This window comes from Thunnus thynnus, chromosome 18 (genome assembly GCF_963924715.1).
Source record: "Thunnus thynnus chromosome 18, fThuThy2.1, whole genome shotgun sequence".
In the NCBI taxonomy this organism is placed as follows: domain Eukaryota; kingdom Metazoa; phylum Chordata; class Actinopteri; order Scombriformes; family Scombridae; genus Thunnus; species Thunnus thynnus.
Genome location: NC_089534.1, coordinates 884,157 through 908,155, shown reverse-complemented (window position 1 = coordinate 908,155; position 23,999 = coordinate 884,157). Strand labels below are relative to the sequence as shown.

Below are 23,999 nucleotides of genomic sequence, written 5' to 3'. Positions count from 1 at the left end.
TACATTAATAAATGGCCGTGTTCAAAGTACCAAATCTTATTTGGAAATAAACGCTTTAAAAATAATAAGACATGTTGTGTTTTTAAGTGAAGTAATTATGGTTTTAATTAGCGAGAAAACAAACTTTCTTTCTTTCAGACTTCAAAACATTTAAACCAGCAGAATGAAGAGATGAACTTTATTCCGAAGGCCACCATTTCACCGGAAGACTTTTATTTTGTGTTGTCGTTATTTCCGCTGTGACGGAGCGGCAGTTTCTGCGGAAGTTGTTTCGTCCTGCAGCAGCAGCAGTAGAAGAAGAAGCAGCAGCAGCAGCAGAAGAAGAAGAAGAAGAAGAAGAAGAGGCTTCTCCTGCGTCTCCTCTGCCCGCCGGACCCTCCGCGCTCTCCGCCGCCAGCAGCAGCTCCTCCGCGGGCCACTCTCACGGTGAGTCGGCGGGTGTGTGCTCGGCGCTCCGGGCCTTCTGCCCGGGAAGAGTCAGAAAAAATCCCCCGCGGCCTGCTGCGCTCCGTGCGAACTGAATGCGGGTGGCAGTGCGGGGGCGGCGGGCTGTTTGCGGGACAGATATGGCTGTACGGCCGTCAAACTTACAGCACGTAGAACGTACGCTTCCGGCCAGGGTTTTCAAGATAAACGTGACGTGTTAACAAAAACAACGGTTTCTAACGAGTTTCACCTTAAAGTAAACATCTTATTATTCGTGTAAATGAAAACAAACTAATGTTTACTCTGCTGTGTGTTGCTGAATCAATCACAGAGGCCTCCTGCTGGCCTGTTTCATCTCCACTCAGGCGTCACAGTATTTAGTTTGGAGGGATAAACGCGGTGACGTCCGGTTGGTTTGATGCTAGCAGCAGTTAGCTTATTAGCTGTAATCTCCATTTTAGCTCGTCCGGCCTCTCCCTGCTCTCTGTCGGCTCTCTGCGGGACTGACAGCCGCTGAATGCGGGAATGTCCGCGGCGGGCCTGCGGGGGGGTTGCGGGGAGGGAGGGGTTCCACCTAAAACACCTCAGATACATTACTGCAGTAAAAGTACCAACACAACAGTGTAATAATACTCCATTACAAGTAAAAGTCCTGCATGTAAAACCCTCCTACAGTATTACAGTATTATGAGCTTGATGTAGTTAAAGTATTGCAGTAAAAGTACATAAGTATTATGGGCTTGATGTAGTTAAAGTATTGCAGTAAAAGTACATAAGTATTATGAGCTTGATGTAGTTAAAGTATTGCAGTAAAAGTACATAAGTATTATGAGCTTGATGTAGTTAAAGTATTGCAGTAAAAGTAGTGGTTTGGTCCCTCTGACTGATATATTATTATATATGACATCATTAGATTATTAATAGTGAAGCATCAGTGTTAGAGCAGCATGTTACTGTTGTAGCTGCTGGAGGTGGAGCTAGTTTACACTACTTTATATACAGTTAGCTAGTTGTACTTAGTTACTTTCCACCTCTGCAGTTTGACATCTGGGAATAATAATGTCAGCTGTACATGTTTCATCAGAGCTGGTGCAGTAAAACAAACATATATGTTAAAGGGAAAGTTTTACAAAAACTGAACCGTAAAATCTGGGACAGTTGACTGGTTCCTGTGGTCTCAGTGTGTTCTTCTCATGTCTGAGAATATATTCAGACACAGAGGAAACATCTCTAAAATATAATTAATCCTCAAAGACTTCTATGAACATCTGGATGAAAGAATGTTTGTTCTACTGCACCATGAAGAAGATTTGTAACCTGTTTCCCCAAGTTGTGACTCTGTTTCCTGTCCAGGAAGCTGCCGCTTTCTCAATTAATCGATCAGTTGTTTGGTCCTTTTAAAATGTCAGAAAATCAGTGTTTCCCAAAGCTCAAGATGCAACTGAAAAGATCTTGTTTTGTCCACAACCTAAAAATATTCAGTTTACTGTCAAAGAGGATAAAAGAAACCAGAAAATATTCACATTTAAGCAGCTGGAATCAGAGAAATATGTCACAGTTTTTCTTTAAAAAATGACTCAAAAGGATTCATGTCGATCAGCGACAAGCATCAGGAAGCCAACAGCTGCACTGACAAATGAGAAAGAAGTCCTCATCTGGCTAAAATATTTATCAACTTTGAGCTTTTAACTCAAAATTCAAATCATGTTTCCTGTGAGGCCTGTAGGTCGTCATCGCTGTGACGTCATCGCTGTGACATCATCGCTGTGACATCATCGCTGTGACAGATGAACGTTCAGTTAACAGTCAGACGTTTGTCGTGTTCTTGTTTACGAGGATCACAGTCACACACAGATATGAATGAAAAAGCCTGTAAGCTGTGGGATGACGTACCGACACATTATAAACATAAATCACAGCAACACAATAACCAGAAATCTACACAAAACAAGCATGAAACGAGTGTAAGTGCGTATTATTGTTCACTATGATCAGAAAACAGTATTTATGAATTTTGAAATAACAATCCAGGTGCAACAGTAACTTCCCGACATACAGTATTAAATCACTCAGTGGTGAAGAGGCTGCAAATATGTGTTAAATATGTGGCCAGTGCCTAATATCTATATATATATGAATATAGTGTCCAATAAGAAAACACAGAGTAGAAGAGCAGAATGTACATTCTTAGTTTTCATGTGCTCGGTATATTTCAGGTTTACTCAGCAGCTTGTATCGATCCTACACGCTTCACACCGAATATTACACAGCAATAAAGCGGTTATTATGTGGATATTATGTATATGTGAATGTACTTTAATCACAACACTGTTATCTCTGAGATCCCTGAAACGTACTCTGCAGAATGAATCTTTATTAAATGTCCACCCGACAGCCAAAGGATTCAATTGGTGTATTTAATTCAAACAGCAGTCACTCAGTTTACCATCATATTTGCCAGAAAAACAGCACATCCTCACTCTGGAGAAGCTGGAAGCAGTGAATGTTTGGCATTTTTGGTTAAATAAAAACAAAGAATAATTTTCCAGCGATAGATAAATTGTTGCAGCTGTGCTCAGATTAGACACCAGCAGCCTTTTTTTAATCCCCTGTAGTCTAGTTTTTTCTTCCTCCTCTCTTCTTCTGCTCCTTCAAATCAGTGAAATAACACCTGGCTGGTCGCCTGTTGTTTCACCTCCAGCCTCCAGAGCTTCAGGCCACCTCGTCATAGATGCTTCCTGTGGAACTCTTCAGTAAAAACAGAAGTAACTCTGGATGTTCTTCAGAGAGTAAATGTCTTCTGAATGAACTCTGATTAATAAAGTTTGATGAAGCGGCGTCTAAATGACTGAAGTCAGATCTCTTAATTATTCAGGCCTGATCCTGAGTCATAGCAGGACTGAGAGCTGTTGTCACTGAGCACAACCAGCCAAACGTTATGAAATACACTGCAACGCAATAAAAGTCGACCACAGAGAAACCTCACAGCAGAAAGAATGCAGATGTTTCATTTCTCTCTTCATGTCCTCCTCTGTTGTCTGCAGGGCGATGGCGAGGCTGAGCCACAGCGATCATGTCCTCCAGCAGCTCAACAACCAGCGGGAGTGGGGATTCCTGTGCGACTGCCTGATCGCCATCGGTGACATCTACTTCAGGGCGCACAAGGCCGTCCTCGCGGCCTGCAGCTCCTACTTCAGGATGATGTTTATCCGCGACCAGCAGGGGGCGGGGCGGCTGGACCTCAGCAACATGCAGATCAGCGCCGAGTGCTTCGACCTCATCCTGCAGCTCATGTACCTCGGACGCATCGTCGTTGGGAGCTACGAGTTCGATGAGCTTAAGGCCTCTATGGCGTACCTGCAGATGTACTACATCCCCGACTCACTGGAGGATCTCAGGGACATCAGGAGCTCCAATCTTACGCCGTCCTCTTCGGCCTCCTCGTCCTCCTCATCCAGCTCCTCCACTGGTCCCGCCGGCGGGAAAATGATGTTTGGAGTGCGCATGTATGAGCAGCAGAGGCCTGCTGCACCGGAAGCGGAGCGTTTACCAAAAACTGTCAGCAGCACCGCCGGACGTCCAGCTGTTCCTGCGACCACCAGCAGGCCAGTGGTGGCGGCGGAGGAGGTGGTGGTGAACACCCCTCTGATTGTGGCGCCGCCAGTCGTGGACGGAGTAGTCGACCAGCCGTGTGACTTGAGAAAGAGATCCGGCGGGAGGAGTTCGACTCTTAAAGACCGTCCTCGATTCGGCCGCACCTACACCTGCGACGACTGCGGCTTCGTCTTCAGTTGTGAGAAGCTTTTGATTGAACACATCCTGACCTGCACCAACCGGAAGGCCTATCACCCGCAGAGAAGTAACATCGAAGGCGACAACGACTCCAGTAAGGCCGAGAGCTCCGCCTCTGAGAGCACAGAGGAACACAGGGTCATCTGTAAAGGCGAGGAGGACTGGCCCGAAGCCAAGGCGGACTCTGACCCCACCATGAGGTCATCGGCAGCAGGAACAGATGGCGGGCCCGGGTCCACCAGAAGCATCTCCATCAAAACAGAACCAGAAGAAAGTGTGTTCCCTGAGATAGAGGTGGTCCGAGTCGGCGAGCACGCCAGCAGAGACTGTAGCACACGATTCAGTGACGCCACACGAAAAGACTTGCTGAGGGAGAAGACGGGATCGGACCGCGAGCCAGAGCCTGGCGTCTCAGGTTTAGAGAACAACAGTGAGCCTTTCGAGGGTCACATGTCCAGCAGCGATGATTCAGGAATCCCAGCAAAGCTCCGGAAGGTCAAAGACGAGAAGCCAGACACCGACTGTTCCCCCTGTGAACTGTGTGGTGCTTTGTTAACGGAGGAGGACAAGTCTGCTCACTACCTGTCCAATCACATGGGCCACATTTGTGCCTGTGGGAGGTGCGGCCAAGTGCTGATCAAAGGTCGGCAGCTTCAGGAGCACGCGGAGCGCTGCGGCGAATCCCACGGCGGCGAGTCAGACTCCCACGGGGAGGACGAGGTGTCGCTGCTGGAGGAGCCACAGGGGATGGAGGAGGGCCTGCTGGAGGCGGCCGACCTGGCCTGCCCTCACTGCGGTCTGCTGTTCCAGAACGAGAGCCTGGCGTTGGAGCACGCTTTGGCCTGTCATGACCCGGAGCTGTTTCGCCCCGTGCTGCTGGAGGAAGGCAGCGAACCGGATCACCGCCGCAAGCACTTCTGCAGCATCTGCGGCAAAGGCTTCTACCAGCGCTGCCACCTGCGGGAGCACTACACCGTCCATACCAAGGAGAAGCAGTTCACCTGCCAGACCTGCGGGAAGCAGTTCCTGCGGGAGCGCCAGCTGCGGCTGCACACTGACATGCACAAAGGCATGGCGCGGTACGTATGCCCAGTCTGCGACCAGGGAACCTTCCTCAAACACGACCACGTCCGACACATGATCTCCCACCTGTCGGCCGGGGAAACCATCTGCCAGGTGTGCTTCCAGATCTTCCCTGGGGGAGAACAGCTGGAGAAACACATGGACGTCCACCTGTACATCTGCGGCGTCTGTGGAGAGAAGTTCCGCCTCCGCAAAGACATGAGGAGCCACTATAACTCCAAGCACACCAAGAGACTATAGGAACGATCCAAACCGTCCTCTGCATTTATACTAGTTTGTTACTAAAAAAAAGCCATAAATGTGAGAACAAATGTATGCACTTGAACACCAAAAAGACAACTTTTTGAACTGCACTTTTAAAGTTTATGCATAACCTAAACAGGCGTTCACACTGCGAGCAGCGGGGCTGATGATTGGTTACTCTGTTATGACTCATCGTGGGTGGGTCCTCTGATGACATTGAGTTAACACAGCTCAAAACATGCATCACGTTTCACGGCTTTCAATCAGGATTTGATGAGACGTTTCCTTCCTGTCGGTCGTCAGATAAAAGCTGGAATCAACTTCAGTTCATGAAACAATCAAGTGTAGTAGCCGCCCGTCACAGCTAACCAGCTAAATAGCTAACTAAGATGAAGATTAGTACTTTGAATATTTATAAAGGAACTGGGATTTTATAAACATGATATTTACATTTCATGTTATTTGGGACATCAAACATTAACAGTTATCTTTATTTTCCAGAGTCTGAAGTGATTCTTTAAATTGTTGCCTAACTATCCAAAAATCAAAAGAAATCAAATTTACTCTGAGATGAAACAAGACAACGAGCAGATCCAGAACCAGTTTCCGAATTGTTAATAATAAATATTCTGTTACATAATCTGTTAATTGATAAATCGTTTCAGCGCTAGAATGTACCAAAGTCAACTTGGCAGGTGGAGAAAACCTGACTTATGATCAGATGAAACAGCACTGGACCTTAATGTTTTTTCTGGTGTTTTTCTCGACTTGCCTGCAGCCCTCAGGTCAACCGGCCTGTCGAGAAAATTCCCAGCATGCCCCTCTACGTGGCTGGTTTGCGATTGTGTTGCTCGCAGTGTGAACGCACGGTGAGACCGGCAGAGAACTCCAAAAGAAAGCGACAGTGGCGTGTCATCAGAGTGCTGTTGGAAACGACGCTGCAGGAAAACAACCAAACTCTCGCTGTGACTCCAGATCATTTAAAGACGTCCACACTATACTGTAACTGGAGTGGTGAATGGAGGTGGTTGAAAATGAGGTTAAAATCAACAGCGGTGCTTCTATTTGCTCCAAACAACGCAACAGTTTTATCTGTGAGAAGACGCCCAGTTCAGTTTTGTTTTTTTGTGTTTTTTTTTTGGAGTGAACTGCCTGTCGAAGTGTCTGTCAGCGTTTCAGAGGGCTGCGGTGCCTCAAGCTTTGGGTCGACGTTTTCTAGCTTTGATGTCAACTTATTTCTCAGAATACTAAAGTCTCTGAAGACGAAACATGTTTTTAATGTTGTAGTTAGTGAGCACAGTTGGTGGAGTAAGACTGAGTCCTGTTTTCTGATTCTTTTGTTTTACAAGTTTGATAGCACACTGATTCATACTCTTCTTCCCTTCTTCAGTTATTGTGCGGCTTTACATTCACCGTGTCATGATGACACGACACTCGCTGTCCAAAATGCTCTGTGATTGGTGCCTTTACTGTAACAGTGGTGCGTCTCAGTCTTTTCCTTCCCGTCCTCTTCACAGTGATGCATAATGGGGAATGGACAGACAATTAATGAACTGTGTTCCACAGATTATAAGAAAATCCTGCAACAAAACACTAGAAACGGTCCGTCCGTTGGAACCAGCTCTGCACCATCGTGCTGAACTGGACTGTGCTGTTTTTAATTTTCTGTTAGACTTTGACTTCCTCTAATGCCTTATGAGTCATATAAAGATGTTTTCAGTGTAGTTGAGCTCCTGTCATTAAGGCTGTAACTTAATATAAAACCACACCACATGTTCACAACTGACCCAAACCAGTTTCTAACCAACCAAACCATTAAAAAAAAAAACGTCCCAAACCTGTTACAACTCAAACCATTTTAGAATCAGCCTGAACCAGTTCCGAACCGACCCCAACTATCGTGAAGTTTAGAACAACCGCAAACATTTTCCGATCCAGTCTAGACCAGTTTGAAACCAGCAAAAATCACAACAAACCCAACTACAGTGTCCTCAGAACCAGTTCCAAAGCAACACTTACCCATTCAGAACCAACCTAACCAGTTCAGAATAACTAACAAACTGGTTACAAAGTTAACTTCTAGTTCTGGACAAAACCGAGTGACCCTTTACTAGTTGACCACTGCAAACTCAACCAGCAGAAAAAAAGTTCTGAACCAAACTAAACCAGTTCAGACTCATCTAAAAACCAGTTCAGATACTGCCGAAACCAGTTCCAAATGGATGCAAACAAGACCTGACTCAATTCCAGACCCACCCTAAATTTTGGAACCAACTTTACCAGTCTGCAGCCAGTCTAAACCAGTTTCAAACAAACCCAGATATTTCAGAACCAATGTAAACTGTCTTAAAATCAGTTCGGACCCAACTCAAAGCACTTCACATTCAACCCAAACTACTTTCAACCAGATCAGATCAGCCTTAGTTCCCAGCCAACCCAAACAAATTTAGAACTCAAACGTTACTGATCCACTTGAAACTGTTATCAGGTCAGAAAAAACACTTCAGAGTGAACATAAACTAGTTAGAAGACAAATGCAATCCAGTTCTGAACCAGCTGAAACTCTCAACAAACCCAAACTAGTTTGAAATCACTAGAAACTAGTTCAGATCCAACTCCAGTCACATCAGAACAACCTTAACTGGCCCAAATTCAGGAATAACCAGTTCAGGATCAACTTCACCAGTCAGACGGTTGAATTTCAGTTGAAGTTTTTATAATTACAGACTCGTAAAAACGCCTCAAAGGAGACAAGACGTCACTTCATGTGACCGTAAATGTTGCCTCGCTTGCTTTCGTCCAGGATTGTTCAGACAATCAGTTTTTAATGATGTTTCTTTATGTTTGGATTCACACTCAAAGTTTATTTTAATTAATGTGGAGACAAACTGACTTTATTCATGAGGCAGAATGCGTCTCTGACCTCCAAAAGTCAACTTCTTGTTTACTGTAAACTTACATGTGGGTTTGATGCATGTTTAACAGAACCTGGGACAAACTTCATCCAGTTCAAAATCAAACTAAATCAGTTTAAAACTGGATTGTGGGACTTTTGTCTCCCCATCCTGGCAGTGAGAGCAAAGGCGTGCAGCAGCTCTCATGGGCACCCTGAATAACGGGCACAGAGAGGGCCGGTAAACACAGAGACGGTTTGATGGTCCACCGACCTACCAGGATTTGTCCCAGTATGCCCAGTGGCTAGTACACACTGGCTGTAACCTGCTGTTGCGGCTGTAAAACGGTGGATACATTGTTTTGAGTGTCACACAACCCCCATAAACTGATCAGAATTTGATCCATTCGGTCCAATAACATTTGGTAAGTCTAGAAGAGCCGCACGATTAACGGCCAAACAGCCATACTGTGAAATACAGAGAGATTTATCTGGTGGTGATCGGCTTAATCAGCATCGTTTGAACTCATTTGGCTTGAATTTAACGGGCATTCGTTTATATGTGAAAGTTCCACACTGCAGGTTTAATAAAACCCAGACTGCTTCCATACTGACAGAGGTCAACTCAGAACCAACTAAAACAAATTCAGAACCTGCCAAACCAGACCAGCGATAACTGCAATCAACCAGTTGAAAGCTTTGGATCTCAACCAGTTCAGTACTGACTGAAATTAGTTTATTACCCACCCAAACCAGTTTAATACCATCCAAAACTACTTCTGTCCTGCCCTAACCAGTTTAGAAGCCCTGTTCAGTACTGACTAGAACCAGTACTAAAACGACACGGCTCTGACCCGACCCGACCAGGTCAGACTGGTTTCAACCACAGACTGTATATGAATATGGACCACACGTCTCCACTTCCTGCCGCTATGCAATAGTGAATGACGGTCCACGGGACACGCCCCCTCAGCCGTCCCACCGCCTGACGGAGGTTTTAGAGTGGCTGTCACAGCTGTCAATCATGATGTCACACCCCCTTTTTTATATCGTGAAACAACTAATTAAAAACAAACTTATTAGAAAAATGAGCACTTGCACAAACATCAGAGTGATAAGAACGACCTAAAATGACAGAAACCATCTTTGTGCAAAATTTATTTGACCTGTTGTTTGATTTTTTTTAGTTTGGTTCATGTCCAATCTGCTAACATGGAGGGGGCGGGACTTATGACCTGTACTGCAGCAGGCGGCGATCCAGATGTTTCTGGTTTCTCTTTGAGGGGCTGTTATGACATCCGTAGTTATACACAGTTAATGGTTTAAACCAGTTTAATACAACCCAGAATACTTTGATGCAGATTAGACGTCACATGAAAAACTAGAATCAGTTCAGAACCAACCAAAACCGGTTCAGTAAATGACTGAAATCAGTGTACTGCCCACCACAAACGGGTTTCTACTGTACCAAACCCAGTTCAAACTAGTTTTTAACCCACTCATCCAGTTCAATACTGACTAGAAACAGTTCAGAAACAAACCATATGAGTTCAGAACCAGTCTGTACAGTTCTGAACCAACCCAACTAGTTCATAACTGACTGAAATTAGTTTACACCAAGACAGGTTTAATACCAACTTAAAGTGGATCAGTCTGGCCCAGACCAGGCAAGAATCCACTCATCCAGTTCAGTGCTGACTGGAACCAGTAAAAAAAAAGCAGCCCAAGTGAGTTCAGAACTGGATGGTTTCTTCAGGTCCGTGTTTGACCCGTGTCGCTGCTTCTGCTGGACATCCAGATGAGTTTCACACGTCGGTTCTTTTGTGTTTTTGCTGCATTGCTAAAACATGTTTGGCACTAAGACCCAGACTGCAAACGATGGTGGAAACACTGTCGGGTTTCGGATCTCGTGCAGCTGGTCGATGTAAATGTCAGAATGTTTTTTGTCACTTTAAATGATGTCAGCCCGTCTTACAGATGCATCCAGCTGTTTGTTTCCTTGTGTTCAGCTGTTGGTGAGTTAGTTTTGGCTTCAGACGTTTGTTCTGAAGCAACATCTTCTTCTTCTTCCTCTTCTTCTTCTTCATGTGTTCAGGTGGTTTTGTTGCTCTGAAGCTTTTCTCGCTGATGTTTGTGGAGTTTTGAAAGTTGATGCCCTGATCTGTTGAAATAAACACAAGCCTTAAGCTCTTAATAAACCAAGTGAATTTCTGTTTGTGAAGAAATGTCTTTTTTTGCCAGTTATTACCTTTTTGTTGTGTGTGTGTGTCTTACAATGCTCTAAAAGCCAATAGTTTATATCCTACACAGTGTTTTTCCTTCCTGCATGGCAGGTTTTTGGAAATTTGTGGAGCTCCTGAAGTCCTTTTATATTTTATTAAAATCGTGCACAAATTTTAAATCACCTTTTCGGACTCTGAAATCTCATAGAGACTGAAATGAAAACATGAAGTGATGAATTAGTTATCAGCAGCTTGTTTTGGCAAAAAATATAATTCGGTACAGATTTCAATTAAATGTATTTGCAGTTTGAACTGTTAATCTGGAGCGATAAGAACAAGATTTTAAACTTTCATTTAATATTTGTATATTTAATGCAACAAACTGAGTCAAATATAGTTAATGGGTAAATAAAAGTGTCTGAAATGTCACCAGAAACGACAAATTAAACTCACAAATCTTCAACCAACAGAGAATCAGAAGCTCCTGTTTCATTTTCTCAGAATAGAAAAAGTAAAATATATTTAGAGCTACATTTAGTAAAGTACTCGGATACAGTATCGTGGTATTTGTACTTTACTTGAGTATTTTGATATTGTACTTTTTGGTGAGTTTGAAGATCAAGATTTAAAATAAAAAAACAGCTTTGATCAGCTACTACAGTATGATGCTAGATATGATGAAGTGCTGCTTACATATGAAAACATCAATAATGATAATTTGTCGCTCTGCATCATGTTTACTTCAACTTTTAAACTATGAACTTCCTTCACTGATCAGTGAGAATCCAGTAATTCATCAGTTTACTAACTAATCAGTTATTCAAGTACAACTACAGTGCTAATCCATAATATTTATCAATTGATTACATTAACTATATACCAGCAGGCTGTCGCTGTGATCTCGCCTGTGATTGGCTGTATCATATGATGAAGAACTAATATTTATAACTGCTTATTTGAAAGCTGCTATTAAAGAAGGTCTGTTATATGAAGTTATTAAGGTAACTAATTATCAGTATTAAAGTGAATTATCATTCCAAGATCACTATAAAGTAAAGTTTTGAAGTTACTTGTATTTAACTTGATTATTTCCATTTGATGCTACTTTATACTTCCAGTCTGATGGATTTATTTCACAGATACTAGATATCAAACAGTTTATACAACATGCAGTTATATATATGATCAATATAACACTCTAAATGGGACCAATTTGTTAATGAGTACATTTTGCAACATAGACTTTTGTACTTAAGTAAGATTTTTAATGCAGGACTTTTACTCAATACGTATATTTATACTGCGTTATTACTTTTACTTAAGTAAATGTGTATAAACTGGAATATGTTCCAGTGTTCATCCTGCAGTTCACTGTTTGTCCACATGACGGAGCTGTAACACTTCAACTGGTGTGTTTGATGATGTTCAACACTGCGGCTCAACCTGTGATGCAAAGGTGAACCAAAATTAGGCCCCGCCCACCTCTAACATTGGAATCACTTGATTGGACGTTGCTGCTGTCACTCACATTGATTGACAGGTCTGTGAGACTAACAGACAACAACTAAAACTGAATCTGTTTTAATGTTAAAGTTATTTTTTTTTAAATGTTTTTGACACTTTTAATTTACAAACACAAAACCAAAATTAAGGTTATTTTTCTTGTGTATGTGAAACTGTTGAATTAAACATGTAAATATAACTTATATTGTCAAAACGTTACTAACTGGCCTTAAAAAGCTGTTAAAAGTTTTGTGTAACTTCACCAATCTGACAAGCCAACTGTCAGATCAGCTCCACCTGTGGTTCATTTAACCGTCAGGAACACAGAACGAGAACCAGCAGCTGCTTCACCAGGACGTCATTCTGACACCTGAGCTTCTCAGTCTGTGATTTGTCAAAATGTTTTCTGTGAAAAAAGCTGGTTTAGGTTAAAAACATAAAATGAAACATCATGAGAATTAAAATACCAGCTCGCTTTTCACACTTTGTTACATTTTCTAGAGGACGAGTTCACAGTTTGTCAAGTGAGTCTTAAACCAACAGTCAGTCATCAAATGAACATGAAAGCTGTGTTTCTTGCTGTAATCATTCCTCCTGTTCATACTGACCATTAGAAGATCCCTTCATAATGACCTTACAATGGAAGTGATGGGGGACAAAATCCACAGTCTGAAGCTAATATGAAGCTTCAGCGTCCAAATGAGTCAAATCAAGTAGATATCTTTCAACGTTACAGTCTTTTTAGTGCCAAAGTCCCTCTTTTTGTTACTATACTTCCACCTGCAGCTCAACAGGGAAACACTGTCCGAGGAAACACAAAGAGGGAATTTGATGCTAAAAAGACTGTAAATGTGTCAGATATCCACTTGATATGACTAACTCAGACTGCTGAAGCTGAATAGAAGCTTCACACAGACTTTTAAATGACTGTGTGGACACACTGTGGATTTTATCCTCCATCACTTCCATTGAAAGCACATTTGAAGGATCTTTTAATATCCAGTATGAACAGGAGGAAGGATTACAGACACCTGACTGCTGGTTTAACACACTGGAAACACTGGGAACTGAATGAGACTTTACTGATCCTAAAACTGAAATATACAAACTTAGTTCAGAAATTTCACAAATTTAATGGAATAAATCCTGAAGGCTCCTCAGGAGTAAGAGGAGGTCCAGTGGAGGGATTCAAACCAACAACTTCTGTTTCTACATGAGGCATCAACCACGCTGACGCCCCTTCACAGGGACTGTTGGGCTAAAAATAAAGTGTTTCGGGAGATGATGGATGATCCGATCCTCCTCCTGGCGGGATTAAAACGAGGCGAGCTGCAATCAGCCAAAAACCTTGTTAAGCTGATGGAGCGACCTGTGCGTCCTTCCAGAGACGGCCGATGACCCTCAGCTTCACATCACTCAATCAGAGATCAGGCACGAACCTGAAACTGGATCAGATGGAAACAGATGATCCAGAAATCAGCTTCATTCATACCAAACTTCCTTCATTTCCTATTATTTACTGATATGACCTGATATGAACCTTTAGTTCACAGCTCCTCACATTCACAGATTAAAGTCAGCAGTCGACCAGATTAACAGTTGATGGATTACTGAATAACAAAAGTGCTGGTGACTGTTAGGACACTAAATCAACTGATGGTTTCCTCTGAGGAAACTCACTCTGTTAGCAGGTCTGAGTGTTGTGAAATGGTTTCTATGTTCACATTTTACTGCAGTATCACAGTTTAACGTCTGAACAACAAACAGCTGCAAAAAATAAGATTAGGAAAAAAGTAACGATGGATTTAACTGAGGGAATATCTGAGTAAACAAACGTCTGCAACAGTTGAGTCAGAGTTCAGAAAATACTGTTAATTTGTACATTTTTCTGCCCACAGACCACGTGACATTCAGAGTGTTAGCAAGACAGAATTTAAACACGATAAATTCCTCAAAGCTACGTTAAGGCTGAAGCACCTTAAAGTGTCACCGACGGACTCTAGATGCTCCAACTGGCTCCCATTCAAAAAGCCTCAACTTCTCTCTAGAAATACTGAGTCACTCATTGTTTTCAACAAGTCATTCTGGTCTCAATCTCTAACTTCAGGCCCTCTAATAAATGTGCTGGTGGTCATTTAGGAAATTATTGCTCCATTTATAAGATTTGAAGACTTATAGTAGCTTTGATGTCCGCTGTGTGGGTGTTGATTGACAGCTGTGATTGACAGCTGGCTCACCTGTTGCTCTCTCCGGCTCTGAGACTCACACTGAGCCTTTTTTTTTTCTATTGTTGCAATATTTCACTAAGTTTAAAGGACCAGTCTGTAGGATTTAGTGGCATCTAGTGGTGAAGTTGCATATTGCAACCAAATGAATATCCCCTCCCCTCATCCTCCTCTTCCAAGCACATAGGAGAACCCACAGTGGCAGCGAAAGTGGCAGTGGTTGGTTTGTCCATTCTGGGCTACTGTAGAAACATGGCGGCTCTGTGGAAGAGGACCTGTTCCCTATGTAGATATAAAGGCTCATTCTAAGGTAACGAGAACACAACAAGTCTTATTTTCAGGTGATTATACACTAATTAAAACATACTTATGAATATTATATTCCATCTCTGCCAACTCTGTTCAGCTAAACTCTACACACTGGTCCTTTAATGTTACGTCTGAGGTAGCCGGCGTGTTTCCAGAGCGTGAAAGGCAACACCCCACACCTCTAATTTGGAAGGTCCTGGTTCCAAATGGAAAGGATGGAGCCGACCAGAAACTGCAACTCTGGGCCTCAAACCAGGTGATGTCACATCTCGCTACGTCCATCTGTATATACAGGAAGTGTTCTCAGCCCAACAGGGGCGACTGTTCTGGTCACCTGGCAAGTCTCAGTCCAGAGGTCATTGGTGTTTTCACCTAGTTTTTGTCCAGCCGTCTGTTTACTAACCCTCCTATAGTTCAGCACCAGATTCACACTTACAGCCAGACAAGCAAGGTGGATATTTGAGTTCCTAAAACTCCAGAACTCTGTACATGAACAGCATTTCTGTATTATTGGGAGACATGACACCTTTGTTGTGTGACCGAGTCCAAGTAAACTTGGACCATAAGTGTTCATTAATGAGTACTCTACAAAATGTACTAAACTCTGGGGGGCTTCACTGCGGACTACATAAACTCCTCCCGTTTCCTGCCCAACATGTCATTTATGAGTGAGTATTTCATTAAGACTAGGGGACCTTTGTCCCTTTGTAAAGGTTATTTTTTCACTGTTTTGAAAATAAATTTTGAAAATACACATTAGAGCTGTTGGAAAGGCTGTTGATTGTTACACCAGTGCTCCCCTGTGGTGGAGGTACGCAGCTGCGCCATTGAGTACAAGAAAAGGTGCAATTAATTGTAACTAAGCTGAGCAAGAGGCACACTGTCAGAACGAGAGGGAGGTGGACGTTACTGCATCTAAGTGGTGTGAGCTGACGTACTGTGAGTAAAAGTAGTTCTGAAGGACTGAACGGGACGTCTAGCAAGCCTTTCACAGCATATTTTGTTAATTCACTGATGCTGTTAGCTTCCTGCATATCAGCTCAATAACGCTAATGCTAGCTGCTGCTACCTGTTGCTAGACTGTTATAGTTTGACATTGTTGGCATTCTGGTCATTGAGTAAAGGGGGGTAACAAAAAACAGGTATTTTTAGCGAGACGTCGGGACATTTGCAGCCGAGTATTTTAACCCAAACCATGATCTTTTCCTAACCCTAACCAAGTGGGTTTTGTGCCTAAACCTAATCAGACCTTAACCACAGTGTTGTCACACCACAAAACATTATTATTCTACTGATAATGGACAATTAATGAGTCGATAAATGACACGTGGTATCCGTGGTTTGCAGAATCTTACAATGCTGATATTTTATTCTGCCGATTGGGTTAAAATTATCCTCCTTCAGAGAGGCACAGAAATCTACACTGAACTCTGGTTAATAATTCTTTGTTTTGTTGGACGAATCAACAGAAGATCGAAGGTGATAACAGGAAAAACATTTTGGTTGTTTGTGAGAAACAAAGTCCAACAAACTTTGCTGCTAATATTGTTCAAACAGTAACTGGCTTCAGTCTGTCCAGGGCTCAGAGGTCATGTGAGTTCTCATGAATACCCCCAACATTTGGATCTGTGAGTTCACAGTCCTCTACAGTCAGTCTGGTTGTCCGTGGGTCAAGATGAGATCTGGTTGGTTTCTGGTGTTGGTGGTCTGCAGTATGGTTGGGGTTCAGGCTCTTAAATTGACAGACAAAACTGAAGATGAGCTGAGTTCGTATCCTAAGAAAACAACACGAGGAGGACATGAAGATGGTGGGATACTAAATCCTGAGAGAACAACACCAGCACCCGCAGATGAAGACATGCGAGTCCTCCTGCAGCAGCTGACAGCCAGAGTGGAGAAACTGGAGAGAGAGTGTGAGGCCAGAGGTCCGTCTGCTGGACTCTACATACTCTTTTATTTACAGGACACTTTGTCTGTCGGTAATCTGCTATCCAAAGTTTTATCGAAACAAACATGATTCAGCTGTAGAGGAGATGTGGTGAGTTTATCTGAGCTCCTCAGGCTCAGACCAGCACTCAACTCCAATCAACTCCTTTGGTCATAAACCAAAGATGATGGCGCCAGATGAAAAGTCAGAGGATCAAAGTTATTACAATTCATCCTGAGAGGAACATGAATGTGTGAAACTAATTTCACAGCAATCCATCCAATAGTTGTTGAGATATTTCAGTCTTAATCAATATACTGAACAGACAGACCAACAATACCATCCATAGAGCCGTGCTGCTAGCATGGCTAAAAATACAGGAGCCACATTAAGACTGCTATCATTACTACGATGTCCTATTTACTCTTCGTTTTCAGTTGTGCATATTCCCAAAAAATTGCAATTAATCAAATTACCACAAACTAAATGTTCCCACACAGTAAAAGAAAAGGTCTACACAAAATATGTATTTAGCCTAATAGCAGTTATATTAAATCAAATTATAATCTCAGTTATGATATCAAGAATTAGGCTAGGCCTATATGATAATCCTGCAGTCCTAACCTTCCCATTGGGCCATTCTCCCTGTTAAAAATTAACACATCACCTTCTGGCCATCGTACAGAGGATAAATCCACTATAGATCTAGGTAACTACATGACCTTTCCACCACTCTCAGGACTGTATATGTTTACCCCAGTAGTGGTAAAGATGTAAGTATAGATGAGTTTATTTTCCTGGTGTTAGTGTGGCTGTAGAGTTTCAGTTCGTCATATTTAATGAAAACCTTCCGTGTCTCCCTGAAGGTAAATCTAAGGTGGCGTTCTCCGCCTCACTCTTCACCACTGAGGAGTGGACTCATCGGGGGCCTTTTAATATCGAGACCGAGCTGGTGTTCAAGAAAGTGACAACAAACATTGGCAACGCATACAACAACAGAACAGGTAGGACTCACCTGTTCAGGTTCAGGACATCAGCAGTCAGCTGGGAGGAAACGTGCAGGTTTAACCACATCAGGGACATTAAACGCTGGTTTATCTGACAAGCTTGGTCTGTTTTTTAAAAATGAATGAAAGTTTGTTTTAGAAGGACTTCATCAGTGTGCTAAAACGTCTTTGTTTAGACGACAACTGGGAGGCGCCAAAGTCAGAGATCTAAAGTCCATGTGAAGGAAAATCAGAGATTTCTTTTGAAACACATATGTTAGAAAATAATTCCTGAAAACATGTGAAAAGACTGTGAACTGAATTGTGGAGTTAGACCATTAAACTGTTTTCACCATTTCTACGTTCAGGATCTGTTGGGCCTTGCCTACAACTTGGTTGTAGGCAAGGCCAGCTGATTGATCAGCTGATTGTCCCTGTTGTTGATCTGCAGGCATCTTCACTGTTCCCATGAAGGGACTCTACTACATCCGGTTCACCGGCTGCGTGGGAAACTCTGGGTCCCTGAACGCAGTGCTGTTGAAGAACGGCGAGAAAATGTTCGCAATCTACAACACGGTGGGCTCCCACAGCAGCGGTTCCAATGGCATGACGCTGGTCCTGGAGGAGGGGGACCAGTTGTGGGTTCGCCTCTGGTCCGGGCAGAGCATCTTTGATCAGAGCCGGCTCAGCACCTTCAGCGGCTTCCTCGTCTTCCCCATGTAGATGTAGGAATTGTTTTGAAATGCCGAGCAGGAAACAGCAGCTTTTCCTACTGTTGGTCTGAGATGAAGAAATAAAACCTGCCTGTAACCTCCGCTGTTCGAGGGTCTTGTTTTACCGACTGAAGGAGTTGTATTGTTATTAATCTTTTTACAGATTTCAGCTAAACGTGATTCTTCTGCCTAAACCATAAAACATGACCCTTGTCAACCATGATGCAGCACTATAATGAAGCTGCTGAGTACAAGGGCAAACACGCTGCAACTTAAGAAAACACATGCAAATAGACAAAACACAAGCAAATTAAGAAAACATCTTTATCAATTTGACAACACACAGGCAGCATTTAGAAAACACATTACAGAAAACACAACAGAAGTGTTTCCAGAGCTTACTTAAGAGTGATGAACACATCAATAACTCATAAACGAAAAGTTGTTAAAACGGAAACGAGGCCTCTGTCCAACCGTAGTGAGGTCGACAACAAGATACAACCTTATTTTCACCAAAATGAGCTCGACTGATAACGTTGTTCTCTACGTACAGCCAGCTGTGAGACGAGTGTGCAAGGACCATCTGAAAAGTACAACACTGAAAAGAGATACTTCAAATGATATTCAATAACTTCACTCTTATACAGTGTAGTGTCCCCAACTTAGTTTGGAAAAAAAGGGTTAGGGGTTATTGAATATTGTTTGAAGTGTCTCTTCTCAGTATTACACCAGCTGTACATAGAGACCAATGTTATCAGTGATAAAAACTTTGATATTTACTCTCAGAGGTGATATTGACCAAAATATAAAGACAGCACCAACATTTGTATATTGTCACATTGTCATATGCAAATAAAAAATATGAAAGAAAAGGTAGATTTGCACCCAACTTCAAATGGAACTGCAAAACTCCTAAATACAACTTTTCACATTGAAAAAACAAAAGTTCCCTGCTTGACTATGGAGATATTCAACAAAACATGGGCATGGGCATTTTTCTGTTTTTGCCAAATATAGTATACTCACACAAAAGTAATGTGTGATGGTGACTTTATACTGCATCAGAAAGAAAGAGCAGGTTCCCCTGAATCATATGATGTGTAACACTTGATACTCAGTGAAAGAAGAAGCTCAGAATCGGCAAAAATATAAAACTATGTCCAGATGCTACTTTCTCTGTGGAGGTTTTTTGAACCATCCCTAAATGTGCTCCAGAGTCACCACACCATAGGACGCACTGCAACATGATTTTTCTGTTACCTTAAGATTACATTAAAAATACCATCAGATTTGGTACACGTATCTAGTTTGTCCTCTAGTATTGTCATTCTAAATTTGGTGCAAATCCGCAGCTGTAATGTGGTTCTATCAAGCAGTCTGGGTCTGAAAAGTGAAGCCAATGTGCTTTAAACCTGCATTCTCACTAATGGCCAGCAGGGGGGCGACTCCACTGGCTCCAAAGAGAAGTCCTACTGTACGGAAGTCTATGAGAAAATGACCCTACTTCTCACTTGATTTATTACCTCAGTAAACTGTTTCCTGATGAGTTTATGGTCTCAATCACTAGTTTCAAGTCCTCTTCAATACAGCATGATGTTCATTTTGTAATTTATGGTCCCATTTAGAGTAAAATAGACGATAAAGCAGTGTATGCTGTAGGGTGTGGCTACGTTGTGAAGTCGCTACCACCATGACAACGTTGTTTAAGTAAGGTAACCATGGCGTAACCCCCGATTCACAGAGTATTAGCATAGCTGCTGCTATTTCAGTGTGTTTCAAGTTAATTGTAACATTTTCGTCACCTAAAAAAGTCTTGTTCAGCATTTGGTTGAACTAAAAGATCCTCTAAGGAGTCAGGTGTTCAGTTTTTCTGGTGAACACATTTTGTTTTAATGGTTTTAGGCCTGTTTTTTGCTTGTGGAAATTAGCATTAGCATTATCACTGTTTACCATAGATTGTAAATGCATTGTGATAACCAAACTAGCAGCTAGCGCTATGGTCAGCTCCACCCTCTTGTCCAAATATGGTCACTTCTGGCTCCAAAAATCAAACATGGCGACGGTGAAATCCAAGATGGAGATGATAAATCGCTAAGCTCGAGGCTTCAAAACTGCCGTCCACTAACGGGTGATGACGTCATGGTGACTACGTCCATAGTTTTTACAGTCTATGGGTGCTATCAAGCATTTTAATTTGATGTGTATCTGACCATGTGTTGCATTTTAAAAATGTAATTTTTAATATTATTTGGCTTGTAAGCTGCCATTCAGGCCACCATGAGACTGTTCCAAGGTCAGTGAGCCATCAGCTGTTGCATCAGGTGCTTCGACCCCAGTTTACCTGCTTGCAGGTCTGGTTCTATGTTTTAGTCCATGAACATTTAGTCACATTTAGGTGTTTGGTTGTCATTTTGTGGTGAAACAGGTGATTTTAAGTGAGTCACTTTAGCCACAGACTGATCTGTTCTGATGTTATAACCTCAGATTCTTAAATCTTATCTGGAGTTTGGATGTTTTGTGAAATAATCAGCAGGAATGTGAAGTAAACATTGTTTGATGTTAACGGTGTAATAACAGCTGCAATAATGAGACCAGACCGCCTTCCCTCCCTTCCTGTTCATCAAACAGGAAGTTTTATCAAACATCAGTTTCCTGTCAGACATTCAGATTCAGACAGAAACTGATGTGAGAGACGGACTCTGCTGGATCACCAGCCGGGTTTTAATGTCACAGAATCCCCTCAGACTCAGTCTGTTCTTATCGTTTAGTTTTATATTTTATATTTGAGCTTGATGATCGCAGCCAAGATGCAAAAACATGTTTGACAAACCTTCAGCGATCCTACAGGACTCTTCTGTCCTGCTGGAATAAAAAAAAAATCTGTTTGTGTTTCACGACCCAAACAAAGATGGCAGCCACAGAAATTTGGGAGCACACTTTGAAAAACTGTTCAAAATAATTTAAACCTTTAAGGTCAAATTCATGATAATTCACTCTGATTTGGGGTTAATAAGTGATAATAACATAATAAAGTGTTTTAAATGTTTCTGTGTTGATTGTGTCGGTTTTAAGGGATAAAAACCAGTAAATGAAGATTTAATTCACCAAAGACTATGAAACCCTTTTTGTAAATTTTAAGGATATTTTATAAAATGAGAAGATCTTGCTGGAAAGGAAACTTATTTTTAAAATGTTCCAGAATATTTTATGTTTATGACATCAGAAGTGTTTGTTTCTCTGAAAGTGAACTAAAGCAGCTGAGATCAGTGATCATTTCATGTTTAATACACAAGAAATAAAATACAAAACATCCTGTTTATTAAAGAAATAGGCTACATGTTTTATTTTTGTGTCTGTTTTGGGGGTTTGAGGACTTGAGACTTCAGTATTTCTGAAATCTTATGAACTTTAATGAGAAACACTAAGAATACTTAAATGAACACAAATACTGCTCACATGGACTAAATAAAGACAGAAGAGTTCAGTATTGATCTACAGTGAGAAGTAATAATTATGACATTCAGTGAGTAAAGTACAATAAATAAATCTTAACTTTCATCAGAATAACAAACATCCAGAACGACAAAGATGTATTAAGAAAAGAGTCACTAGTGTCCCGGTAATAATCCGTTACTTTTCCTGAGTAACGATGTCCACACCGTCACTGAGCTCCTCCGTCCCGGACCCGGAGGAGTCCGCCTCCTTCCACCCGACATCAGCCTCCGGGTCCCGGTCCGCCGCGGCCCGGTGGGTCGGCAGGTTGGACGGATCCTCCGCGGTCACAGCGGGCGGTTTGGCGGTGGTCAGAGCCGAGGAGGGGAAGCCCTTCCCGGCCTGAGGCGGCTCCGCAGGTCCGGTAGAGGGGACCTCCAGAGACCCGGTACTGTCAACAACTTTACTGGTATTTATGAAAGTATTACTGAAATTTTCAGGATTAATTGTGTCTTCATAGATTTTAATATCAATAGAATCATTGTTGCTGACTTTGTTTTGCATATTTACAGTTTTATTACTACAAGAATCACATTTACACGTATTTTGATTATTTCTGTGACGAGCTGTGATATAAGGGTCCCCGGTGGTCCCGGTCCCGGTAGTGGGTCTCCAGATGAGGCTGTAGTAAACAGCCAGGATGACGGCCGCCAGGGACACGGACAGGACGTACGCCACCACGGTGGCCAGTCTCACCCACTTCTTATTGGACTTGGCCACCCATTTCGCCTTCTTCTCCCCGGTGTAAGTGGCCGGTTTTCCCCGCTCCGCCGGGCCGAACCCAGGGGTCCAGTTCCGCGGGTCCCGCATGGTGGTCCGGCTGCAGGAGGCGGTGTGTGTGTGTCAGTCAGAGCCGGGGAGGAGCGTCCGCAGGCCGGCAGAGATCCGTCAACCTCCCGCTCCCTCCATCACCCTAATGTGGACTCACAGCTGGACTCATCTGGTTTATATAGTCCCACCGTCTACAAGGACCGGAAGCCTTCAAAATAAAAGCCCAACAAAAACAAGACTATTTGAGGTTGCATCTTCCTGTTTCCAGCCTCAGCATGGCAGTGTGACGTAGATCTGGACACAGTGAAGTCAGTGTGTACAGATGATCTGTTGTGGCTCCGACACTCGAACCATCTGCAGCCTCATCTGTTCAGACCGGTCCGCTGCGGTCCAGGGTTTGTAATTCTGTGACCTTTCTTTGTGACCTTGCTCTGTGAAAGGTGCTATACTAAATAAACTTTACTTACATTTTTTTTTTTACCTGTTTAGCTAAATGTTTGTCACATGTCCAATAAAGTAAAGCTGGACCTTCAGCTGTGTTTCTGCACCATGCAGCATTAACTATGAAACGCAGACTAATTAAGTTTTTAAAACATTAAACAGGAGTCCATCTGCACAAACATTAAGACATTTCCTACATTGTTTGCACCTCAGAGTCTTTCTGAGAGATGAAAGCAGAACATCCACATTTTTTATTTGCTTTTCTATTAGAAATATATCCTGATAAAATATGGACAGATTTAAAGATGCTGCTGCCATGAAGGATCCGTTCTGTTTGAATAAATATATCATGATATGTGTTGTATACATGTTGTCGAGCAAGTGACTGAATCTACTGTGACGAGAGCTTTTAGGTGTTTAAAGGTGTTTTTGTAAAGTTTTTGTGTCACTTTTTTGGTGGTTTGATACTTCATGTTGCAGAAAAACTCTTCAGTTATTCATGTTCAGTGTTTCATCACCACCTGCTGCAGCTCGTCAGTTTGTTTTTAATGGATGATGTAGACGTCTTGTGTTTGTAGTTATTCAGTGTGACACAGAACGTAAAGAACAAATCAGTTTAAGGGTTATAAACTTATATTTATTCATTTATGTGGGAACTTGTTTCACTTACAGACTTGTGTGTTTTTTTTATGAAAATCATAAATCAACGAATAAACAACATTCAATTCAATTTTATTTATAAGCACCAAATCACAACAGAAGTCATCTCAGGGTTCTTTTCTAGACCGAACTCTTTAATTTACATGTAGTTTTGTTTTAAAGCTGATTTATTGCTGACAGAGTTTGCAGCTTTTTCATCCTGTCAGTGTTTTATATGAAAGTTGCAGTTTTAATTTTTGACTAAAAGATTTTTTTTTTGTTTTAACTGACAAATCAGAGTTGATTTCAGGTTTCAGTTGATCTTTATATATAT

The 23,999-nt window shown here is 42.2% G+C and overlaps 3 protein-coding genes across 4 annotated transcripts; 2 read left to right on the top strand and 1 right to left on the bottom strand.

The window, feature by feature from the left end:
• Positions 1-306: 306 nt before the first annotated feature.
• On the top strand, positions 307-10,648 carry zbtb1 (zinc finger and BTB domain containing 1). Its single transcript, XM_067573236.1, has 2 exons — positions 307-426; positions 3,471-10,648. The coding sequence occupies exon 2, from the start codon at positions 3,475-3,477 to the stop codon at positions 5,539-5,541; it is 2,067 nt and encodes a 688-aa protein (XP_067429337.1). The 5' UTR covers positions 307-426; positions 3,471-3,474; the 3' UTR covers positions 5,542-10,648.
• Positions 10,649-16,262: 5,614 nt separating this feature from the next.
• LOC137169147 (cerebellin-1-like) lies at positions 16,263-18,420 on the top strand. Of its 2 annotated transcripts, none has more exons than XM_067572162.1 (3): positions 16,263-16,609; positions 17,490-17,627; positions 18,061-18,420. In XM_067572162.1, exons 1-3 carry the CDS (start codon positions 16,300-16,302, stop codon positions 18,330-18,332), a joined length of 720 nt encoding a protein of 239 aa, XP_067428263.1. In that variant the 5' UTR covers positions 16,263-16,299; the 3' UTR covers positions 18,333-18,420. The 2 variants fall into 2 exon arrangements, with proteins under 2 accessions (XP_067428263.1, XP_067428262.1); XM_067572161.1 differs by having other exon boundaries at positions 16,265-16,621.
• Positions 18,421-21,589: 3,169 nt separating this feature from the next.
• On the bottom strand, positions 21,590-23,650 carry LOC137169118 (uncharacterized). Its single transcript, XM_067572111.1, has one exon. The coding sequence runs from the start codon at positions 22,622-22,624 to the stop codon at positions 21,953-21,955; it is 672 nt and encodes a 223-aa protein (XP_067428212.1). The 5' UTR covers positions 22,625-23,650; the 3' UTR covers positions 21,590-21,952.
• Positions 23,651-23,999: the final 349 nt, after the last annotated feature.

Excerpts from the sequence above, each read along its gene's own strand:
- LOC137169118 (XM_067572111.1), bottom strand. The coding sequence starts at position 22,624 with ATGCGGGACCCGCGGAACTGGACCCCTGGGTTCGGCCCGGCGGAGCGG.
- LOC137169147 (XM_067572161.1), top strand. The coding sequence starts at position 16,300 with ATGAATACCCCCAACATTTGGATCTGTGAGTTCACAGTCCTCTACAGT. Across the intron at positions 16,622-17,489 it reads GAGAGAGTGTGAGGCCAGAG|GTAAATCTAAGGTGGCGTTC; the intron begins GTCCGTCTGCTG and ends GTCTCCCTGAAG. Across the intron at positions 17,628-18,060 it reads CGCATACAACAACAGAACAG|GCATCTTCACTGTTCCCATG; the intron begins GTAGGACTCACC and ends GTTGATCTGCAG.
- zbtb1 (XM_067573236.1), top strand. The coding sequence starts at position 3,475 with ATGGCGAGGCTGAGCCACAGCGATCATGTCCTCCAGCAGCTCAACAAC.